The sequence below is a fragment of the Anopheles coluzzii genome, chromosome 2 (assembly GCF_943734685.1).
Source record: "Anopheles coluzzii chromosome 2, AcolN3, whole genome shotgun sequence".
In the NCBI taxonomy this organism is placed as follows: Eukaryota; Metazoa; Arthropoda; class Insecta; order Diptera; family Culicidae; genus Anopheles; species Anopheles coluzzii.
In genome coordinates this window covers 28,978,172-28,987,941 of record NC_064670.1, presented here as the reverse complement: position 1 = coordinate 28,987,941, position 9,770 = coordinate 28,978,172, and the positions used below count along the sequence as shown (strand labels likewise).

The window sequence follows — 9,770 nt, the reverse complement described above, 5'->3', positions numbered from 1 at the left end:
TGATGCTGCGCGGGGTCCGTGAAGGGATTGGCGACTGTCCGGCATCATCCGTGCATCAATCAATGTTCTTGCTACTATCTAATTAACAACAACCCCTCGGCCCGAACAATAAGCCTGCCACCAGCAGGCTCTCTCTCTCTCTCTTTCTCTTTCTCTTGTCAAACAATCAGTCCGAAGTGCATTTCCGTAAGGATCGCTGGTACGAAATGATTCGCATTTTTGCCCGGCTTGGTGGTTCTTGCTTCGTTATCCTCATTCCCTAAGTGACAAACAGCGCGAATTCAACTTTGGAGCGAAAGTTTTGCATCAAACTTTCTCATCACTACGATATAATGAGAGCCGTGTTTTTTTGGCTGTTGTCTGTTAGTTTCGATGCATTTCAATTCCAGTGCATACCATTGATGGATCAGTAATTTATCGTCGTACTTATCCAGTTGCATTGCAGAGGAATTGCTCACAAAGTTCTTTCGGTACTAATTAGCTCTTCGAGCTTTATTTGCTGAGAGACGGGAGCGGTTATTTGCATTCCAGATGATCCAATTTATTGAAAAAAGTGATATTGCAGATTCAACTCTTTTAAAGTTTTCCTACAACGTGCAAAAAGTTGCATCATTTCAACACTTATCCCCCATCAAGCCAAACCGGTTCACTTGCAAGCGTTACGCGTAACGTCGGTAAAGCACAACTTCACGTACTGCGCATTGCATACATTTTGGCGTAAATGGTTGCGGTGCGGTAAATGCACTATGCGTTGGGTTGAGGACAAGGGGAGTGAAAGATTTATTTGATGCCTTTATGGCTTTGAGCCACCTTTCGCAAACTGACCTGACCTGACTGATCACATCAAATTGTCCACAATTGAGTCATCCTGCTGACACAAACCACCACCACCGTGCCGTGTCACCACCATTGAGAGTCTCAGCAAATTATGAAAATTTATTACATTCAAACCGCTGCGAACGGAAAGGTGCAGGAAGCCCTACCTGGCGCGCAATCGAATAAGCTCGAATGGAGCGCAGCGAAGCAAGGACAGCACTTTCCTGCACAAATGATGGTTAAAACTTTACCTAGCCACGAGCTCGCACCGCTAACTCGCGCACTTAAGTACCAAAGAAGTACCCACCCCGTACTCCAAGTGGCTGAAGAAGATGACGCACGATCGCTGTGGCCTCTAGAAGAAGGTAGACAGCTTTCCAGTGCTTTATGGACTTTCGAATAAAAATATCATAAATCTTCACGAACGCTGATCAAATTACAAAACTTCCTGCCTAATCAATTTGCACTGGCTTCAGCCGTTTTGTAGCAGCACTACGCTATGGAGGAGTTATGTGCCAAAGGGGCGCATCATGGTCGCATAAAAACGGCCGCGGAAATTGCACTCCCTGCCGATGGACAGTGGCATCCGTTGTCGCGCATCTCGTGCCACTGCTATCGCTCTATCTCGTCGTCTGTTTTTGCTTTTCGAACAAACTTTCAAACGAACTTTCCATGATTAATAAAAAGTGTGCATCACTCCAGTACACTGCTGCCAGTGCAAGTGCCTCCATTCTTTTCCTCTCGACTTCTTCAAATGCGTGTGTGTGGATATTAAAAAACAAACCTTTCCGTCCCGTGTAAGGCACAACTTTCACCACGGGGAGTCATAAACCGCGCCACTGTACAGCCAAAAACTTTTGGACCATAACACTACGTAGCCACATCCAACTTTGAGCCATTAAAAGTGCGTCCGAGCGAGTCTTGGGCGAGGAAAGTTTATCATAGCTACTAGAAGGATCGTCAACAGAACGGTTACACGCACAAACAGTCGAACCACACGTACGGGAGGGGGGAATCCGTAAGGATCCGTTTCACCGACAACGCGTGCCCGAACGTGCCAAGATGATGGAAACGATGCTCAACCCAGCAAAAGTTCGACTGTATCTAATTATTGAGACCTCATTCATTTGCCCCCATTCGGGGGCCGGAGCGCGCAAGAACGCAACAAGGGCGGAAAGGACGATAATTATGACAACGCTAGGGGAAAGATTTATGATACACCCGTCATGTTTATGATAAGTGCCTGTTGCCCGGCTCCCGGAGGGACCTCTTTCACCCTGGCTATGCGTTCTGATATCATAGTTGGGAAGAAGGTGTTTGCAATCGGTTATTAAAATATCATAGTCTCGGTGGTCGTTAGCCCACCTTCTTCCGTCTTTTCAGCAGAATCCTGAACTAGTTCTCTCGCCTCTTGGTCTGCTTCGTGCTGAAAGTCATTTACATAATTGACTAAACGGTTTGCATTGGGCTGAGAGAGCTGCCTGTTGGATGAATCGAATAATTTGTTTCTACCCGCTATTTTCCCGGAATGACTGCTCTCTTCCGGTTACGATTATGCTGATGATCATGATAACTATACGCAGTTTAGTGAGCAGTTAGGACTCATCGTATTTTAAATAGGCGTCCTGCTGAATCCTATTCGAATATGGAAACAAATAAACGTACACACAACAGCAACATATTTATGCGTATCACATTTCATTGCTATTGATTAAAATCTCCCGTCATGAGTAAACCGATCCTGCTAAGATGCAATCGAACTAGTGGACTTGAACGCACATATGTATCCATCCAACCTGTACAGACAATTTTGATCGTCCCATTTGCCACGGTTGTAGCCGTCCGCGACGCCCACGGTCAAGCAGTCCTGCGAGCCACCACCATTGTCGGGCTGCCCGGGGAAGAAGTTCGTGTAGCCACCGTTGCCGATCGGCTTGTTCGAATGGATCCACATCCAGCGGCCCTTGCGGCCCAGGTCCGTGCCGCCGAAAAAGAATACGGCCCGCGGATCTCGCGCCTTGGCCATGGCTTTCTCGACCCGCGCCTGTTCCTGGGGCGATTCAATCGAGGCCAGATGGCCTCCCTTAATGTTGCAGTCTTGCCAGGCTTCGAAAAACGTGGACGGTTGCAGAATAGCCACATACTTGTACTTTGCTTCGGTAGCACCTGAGAGAGAAAGAACGTTAAAACGGTCACACACACACACTTTGTTTGGCAAGTGTTCTTTAGAATCACAGGACTTACCTTCGATGCCATTTAACGCCACAAACGCTACGCACAACGCCGTCAACAGGAGCTGGGCTGCCATCGTTGGACGAATAGACGTTAACCGCTGGTATGAAAAGCTGTGATTCAGGCTGACGTTTGAAGAGTTATTTATACTACTTCACATTAGCAGTGGGTGGAAATTTCTATAACCGTACGAGAATTTTCTATTTACGCAGATGCTAAGTCATATGGCAACATTACAACAGCTTTTCTTTCAAGTATTGGTAAGGGTAAGATATTTTTCAGTTCACTAGAAAAGTTCAACGGAAGACATACACCGCAAATCTACGAAGATATACACGATGGAGAGATAAAGAGAGAGAGAGAAATAGAAGGAGATAGAGAGAAACGCGACAGCGTGGTAAATATCCAAACACGAACAGCTTCTGCAGAAAACCGACAAGCTGCTGTTTAAATTAAAAACGCTGTTCAATATTCAGTGGAAGATTTCTAAATTAATCGCGTGCACCGTCATGGGTTCTTGCACTCGCAGCTGTTTAAAGCCAAATGTAAAACCTTATCTTTGCACAGAACATCTTAGAATGCAGGGTTCGTGATCTGAATGTGTTTATTAGTGCACGCCATGTCAAATTTCGTATACACTTCTAGTGGATTCTACTAAGACCAGAGATTATTTTTATTTAGATTCGAATTTCGATTCGTGTTGAGCAATGTCTCATTCACAGTGTTTTGCTTGCAGCTTCTCCAGGCTACTGATCTTTCTCTATCCCTTTTTCTCTTGGGGGCCGTCCATAAATTACGTAACGCTGAAATTGGGTTTTTCGACCCCCTCCCCCCCTATCGTAACAAAACGTAACGTTGGAGGAGACCCCCCTTCCAAAATTACGTAACGCATGATCGAACACCCCCCCCCCCTTAATTTGGTTTTGCATCAACAAATACAAAAAAATATGGGTTTATATCTTTGGCCAGCCTATCTTTGGCACTACCGCACCAGGCCCGTACACTATCCAGCCGAGCCTAGTTTTGGCTGCTATTGGTTCGCCTATTCGTCCTTCGGCAACGTTCTGCTCCCGTCCCAGATGGCAGTTGTCCATACCGATCAGTAGCCTTGGTCGTACGTGATCGTACGAAGTAAGCGGCAGACCTCGAAGATGATCGTATCTGCTTAGCAAATCCGTAACGCACAAGGATTGCGCAGGAAGCGCAAGGCTCGCGACTGTATGTGCTTTACTGATCTGAAACGTTTTCCCCGCCTAAGGCAGATACCTGCAGCGACACCTGCATAGAGTCTGGCTCTTCTCGTCGAGTACCGCCCGTCCATTTAAGACACAAGGGTCGATGTTGCCCTTCCAGTCCAAGCTCGTGAACGAGATCGTGTTCGACAAACGTCGCGGACGATCCGTCGTCAAGGAATGCGAACGTTTGAATCACACTATTTTTTCCTTGTAACGTCACCGGAACGTAACGAAGCAATACATCAGATGACTCCGTAGCGTGCGCATTACATCTAGGCGTAACTGTCGTTGGTGCTGTTTCATGCTTCGCAGGATCGTGCAGCAGATCGTGGTGCATATACCCGCAGCCGTTGATGCCACAAGGCTCCTTTACGTGGCAGGCGTTGCTGTGCTGACGCAGGCATTTGCGGCACAAATTCTCCGTTCTGATGACGTTCCATCGTTCATGCACGTTCAGGTGCCTGAAACGTCTGCAACTCTCCAGACTATTACACCCAGTTCTACAAACTGCACAAGTCCGACCCGTAACGTTGCGCCCAACTGACGAATTGTTGCGTCCATGGCTTGTCCATGGATGGGCGTGGGTGAAGGGTTCCCCTTTAGGCTGTCTGCGTTCATCAACCTTTCTCTCCGTCTCGCCATTGCCGAAGGAGTGAACCCTTGCGCCGGCTATGGCATCGGCCAACTCTCCTATCCAGTTTCCGCAGTCAGTTAGGTTGACTTTGTCCCTGGTGTGTTTAAAAACGGCCCAATTAGTAAACATACTAGGAGGCAGTCTACTCACCAGTTCGTTTAGTAGCGCTACGTTGTACATGTATCCATGTAGCTCGGACAGCTCTATTGTAGCACACAATTTCCTCACTGCCAACCCAAACCGCTGCCGATGATCGAGGCAGCCGAATTATCCAACTAATCCTGATTGACAGCACCGCACGACTGTTGTTTACCAACAATAATATACAGGTCGATGCGTTTAGCGTAGAATGACATGTAACTGTTTGAATTTTGTTGACGGTAAGATTGAAAACTACAGTCTTTACCTGAGACACACGGCTCTTAAACCTGTATTACACGGTGGATTTTTTCATGGCAATTTTCTGTCAAACCTCTGTTTTGGTATTTTATAAATGTCAAGTTCGTATTCCCTATCAAAAGATATAAAGAAATAAAAGTGCAAAACTTACCCAGGTGGGCGATCATTTGTCAGTGACCAGTGATAGGATTGTATTACGTTACGTAACAGAATGTGAACCCCCCCTCTCCCCTATGTAACAAACCGTAACGCTACAGGGAACCCCCTCCCCCCCCCTTTGAGCGTTACGTAATTTATGGACGCCCCCTTGCTTGAGCCACTCCCGTTTATAGTGAGAATTCTTCATCCCACATGGGCCAGTTTGATATGACAAATAAAACCCAAATGGTACATGTTTAGTAAACATCATGTGAAACTTGTAGATTCCAAGCTGAATATAGCAGTTCTGCCCTATGCCCATTGTTATATGTATTGCATTTCATCAATATGCTTTTACGCAAGTCAGGCATGATTAAGATATGTAAGGGATTTTGAAAATATATAAGAATTGATAAAATTATAATTTTGGAGTCGACATTTGAGAATACATGTACCAGTTTTAAAAACGACGGAGTTAGTTACATTCCAACATTTGGAACCTTCCAGCATAGACTGATTATCCAGAGTGAGGAGTAAAAATCAGTCTGAGGATCCTGTGAAGATCAGTCGCGTAAATATCGCCCAACGCTCGAATGAAATAAGCTCCATACTTCTGCTAGATCAGTGGTTTTAAACCTTTTTGATAGATAAACCCCCCCCCTCCACCATAATTCTAAATTCCCACCATGGTGGAATTCCGCACCGGTTGAAACCACTGTGCTACATGTTACAGATTCGTAAGCGTAGTGCGCATTGCATATCTTTGGGGCGTTCAAATTAAAATTTGCGATACACACACTCATTTGATAGAAGGAAAGATTTATTGTATTTCATTGTTTTATTATTTTCATTTTTTCAACAACCAGCCTATGTTTAGTTACCGCATCTTATTGCAAAGCGTAAAACAGCTTATGCACGGAAAGCGCAAATGTATCCATCGAGCTTCTTGAAGCACTCCGTGTCATCCCATTTTCCGCGGCTGTATCCTTGCCAGTTTCCGATCGACAGACAATCCTGATCACCACCCAGGTTGTTGGGCTCTCCGGGGTAGTAGTTAGTGTAAGTTCCGTCCTCGAGCGCTTGGTTCAGACCGATCCATACCCAACGACCCCTACGACCCAGGTCAGTACCACCGATGAAGTACACAGCCGTTGGGTTGCGCGTTTTGGACATAGCTTCTTCTACGAGGAGCTGCTCCTGACGCGACTCAATCGAAGCCAAATGACCATTCTTGCTGTTACATTCTTGCCACGCCTCGAAGAACGTGGAAGGCTGCAGAACAGCCAGATATTTAGTCCTAGGTACCGTTGCGGCTAATCACAAAAATGAGAAATTCAATAGAAAGCTCACGAGGAAAAGCAATGAATTGCAAAAAAAGGAATATCATTTGATTTTTTTGTTCTCAAAACTTACCCTCGATACCATTGATGGCGAAGAACGCCACGCACACCGTCAGAAGAATAAATTTAACTGCCATGGTTAGGTCTGAGCTAGAGCACTGAGCTATCTGTGATGAGCAACGGATTCTCGCTCGTTATTTATACCCAGTTTCAGCATACAGGAAGTAAGATCTTTCGCTTACACAGGTGGTGCACCATATGCGTAGAATAATTGTATGAAATCTTGCTAATAACCTGTTTCTACCTCCCAATGTAGTTGTTTTGTAATTCACAGAAACTGTAACGATCATCCCGAATGCTTAAAACCATCGTAAAATGTCGCTGGCTGGTCTAATTACATTCGATAGAGGTCTTAAACTCTTCAAATGTCAACGCCAAGTTCGATTATTCTGGAACTGCCACGTGTTGATTGTTCAGTATGTTCTCAATCTGCTTTGGAAATATTTTTTCACGAAAAAAGCATCGTCACAACATGCACCACCTGCGTCAATAAATGTTCTTTGCAATGCGCCAGGAGGTAGTACATATATAGAGCCCGATCATAATTTTGCAGACCAGTGCTTTGCTCAGACTTAGCCATGTCTGTTAGCTAAGCTTTCTTTTGCTATGTTTGATAGTAGTGCTAAGGCTTAACAGATTCACGTAGTTAAACATGTGGTGAATCTGGTTTAGATGAATCTTTAAAGGACGATGCTTCCGATCCGTAAAGCTTCACAATATTTGTCTGAAAAACAATATTATCTGCCAAATGGCTGAGTGCTTGCAAAAAGGATGCTATGAAGAGCACAAACAAGGTCGTGGGATATTTTCAAACATAACAAATTTCCTCAAAATCTGAACATATATCCAACATTGTGGCTTGGGACTAGTAAAATAGTAATCACATGGAATATTCAAGATACAACATAGAAAGAAACAAATGATATTGATTAAAAATAATGCGAAAAGAAATATAAATGATATTAGGCTTTGAATTTTTCTCATTTTATATAAACTGGTATCATTTTGTCCCTCAATTCGGTACTGTTGAAAGCAATTCGAAGACGACGAGTCCATTTGACGACGCTTCCAACACAACACACAACAGTTGCGTTGCCTAACACTGTCTAAATGGTGTGTCCGACACAGTGGGAAAAAAACGTTAATAATGGTTTATACTTCATACAACATTATCAATCCAATGACCATTTATTCGTATTCAATATAACCATTTCCCGATCAATCCAATCTTTAACTCGTTGAACTATCCCCGTGCATCAACGAAGGCAGAGTCGGCAACGACAGGGAAAGCGCATATATACCCATCGACCTTGGTTGTGCACTCCAGTTCATCCCATTTACCCCGGTTGGGTTTATCCCAGTTGCCAACGGTAAGACAGTTCTGTCCACGACTAATGTTGTTCAGCTCATCGTGATAGAAGTTCCTGTAGCCACGGTGCGCAAACTCTTTGTTCAACCCGATCCACATCCAACGACCATCGCGCCCGATGGCCGTGCCTCCAACGTAATAGACGGCCGTTTGGTTCCGTGCTTTGGCCATCGCTTTCTCCACCAGAGCCTGCTCTGCCGGCGATTCGATCGACGCCAAATATCCACCGTTAATGTTACACTCTTGCCACGACTCGAAGAAGTTGAGTGGATGCAAAAACGCGACATACACCTGCTGTGAATAGGCTGCACCGAATGGGAATTTTGTTAGCGGGCTATGCACATTAAAAGTCAATTTCTTCACACATTCATTACCATCGATGCTACTAAGCGCTAAGAGCACCATACACAGCCTGAAAAGGAGCGATTTAGCTACCATAATTGTTACTTGCACTTAGACACCACACTTTGACGTGTATTTGATAGGCAGAAGCATTTCGGATCTTCACTCAGTACCCTGCTGCAACGATCGCAGATCCGCTGTTGACGCAGATGGTGTTACATATGCCACTACACATTTGCAAATAAAGCTTTCAACAGTTTGGCAAGACTAGTATTAAATAGGAATTTTCCATGAAGCTTTTGGTTACAGTCAATAAAGCTAATTTCGATTACATAAACCATTGGATTTGTAAACAAAAACGCTTACTAATTCCGAAATGCATAAAACAAGGTGCAGCATAATTTGTTCACTAGCTTACAGGAAAAACGGAACATTAACCCAACGCTACACATCTGTTTCAACGGAAATCTTTCGAAGCCGCCACTTGCTCAAACAAACGCTCCTGCTGCGCGTCTGGAAAGAAGTTACGATTGACGTCAATCGCTTTTCAAATTACACTTGTTTAAAGTGAACTGAAAAAACCCCTTACTTAACTGATTACATTTCTCAAACCCTAGTCTGGAAGTGATTGTTTGTTTGTACCAAATAGCTTATCGGAGATGCAAATTACACTACACAAATATTGTTGTCATTGAATGGTAAAACAGTTGTTCAGTTGCATGCTTGAAACTGGAAGCGAATGTTGAATTGCGCGGGAAATGCTTGTTAATAACTTACTAAATTGATTCATACCAGTTCAATCCATTTCATTCATCATTTCCATACGTTCAATATTTCTTTCATTGAGGTATAATCAACCAAAGATGGTAAAAAAGCTGCACATTTTGCGACGATTATTGCCACTCATTTGGATTCACACATGTGCCTTAGTTTTCATTTATTTGGCACCCCTCTCTCGAAGGTTCAATGCTGCTGCAAACCAGCGGACAAGCTACAACATCAATGAATAAAGCGAAGAAATCCCCATCAGCAACACTACCACATACTAGCCAACCGTGTATTGCAGCAAAATAATTAACGTTGCAGCTTCTTCGGAAACCTGACACTATCCAAACCACCCGAGCGCGGAACCACAGAACTACTCCCGGGGAAGAAAGTCACTCGCCGTAATGGCCACACGGTTCACCATTACACGTGACTTGCTC

At 44.4% G+C, this 9,770-nt stretch overlaps 3 protein-coding genes across 3 annotated transcripts; all 3 read right to left on the bottom strand.

Annotated features, from left to right (window-relative positions):
- Window positions 1-2,297: 2,297 nt before the first annotated feature.
- On the bottom strand, window positions 2,298-3,160 carry LOC120952868 (perlucin-like). Its single transcript, XM_040372416.2, has 2 exons — window positions 3,061-3,160; window positions 2,298-2,982 (listed from the first exon to the last, which is right to left on the bottom strand). The coding sequence occupies exons 1-2, from the start codon at window positions 3,122-3,124 to the stop codon at window positions 2,561-2,563; spliced, it is 486 nt and encodes a 161-aa protein (XP_040228350.2). The 5' UTR covers window positions 3,125-3,160; the 3' UTR covers window positions 2,298-2,560.
- A 3,105-nt stretch (window positions 3,161-6,265) lies between these two features.
- Window positions 6,266-6,980, bottom strand: LOC120950883 (perlucin-like). Its single transcript, XM_040369269.2, has 2 exons — window positions 6,868-6,980; window positions 6,266-6,767 (listed from the first exon to the last, which is right to left on the bottom strand). Exons 1-2 carry the CDS (start codon window positions 6,929-6,931, stop codon window positions 6,364-6,366), a joined length of 468 nt encoding a protein of 155 aa, XP_040225203.1. The 5' UTR covers window positions 6,932-6,980; the 3' UTR covers window positions 6,266-6,363.
- A 727-nt stretch (window positions 6,981-7,707) lies between these two features.
- On the bottom strand, window positions 7,708-9,278 carry LOC120951329 (perlucin-like protein). The gene is made up of 2 exons (XM_040369987.2): window positions 8,598-9,278; window positions 7,708-8,528 (listed from the first exon to the last, which is right to left on the bottom strand). The coding sequence occupies exons 1-2, from the start codon at window positions 8,659-8,661 to the stop codon at window positions 8,098-8,100; spliced, it is 495 nt and encodes a 164-aa protein (XP_040225921.2). The 5' UTR covers window positions 8,662-9,278; the 3' UTR covers window positions 7,708-8,097.
- Window positions 9,279-9,770: the final 492 nt, after the last annotated feature.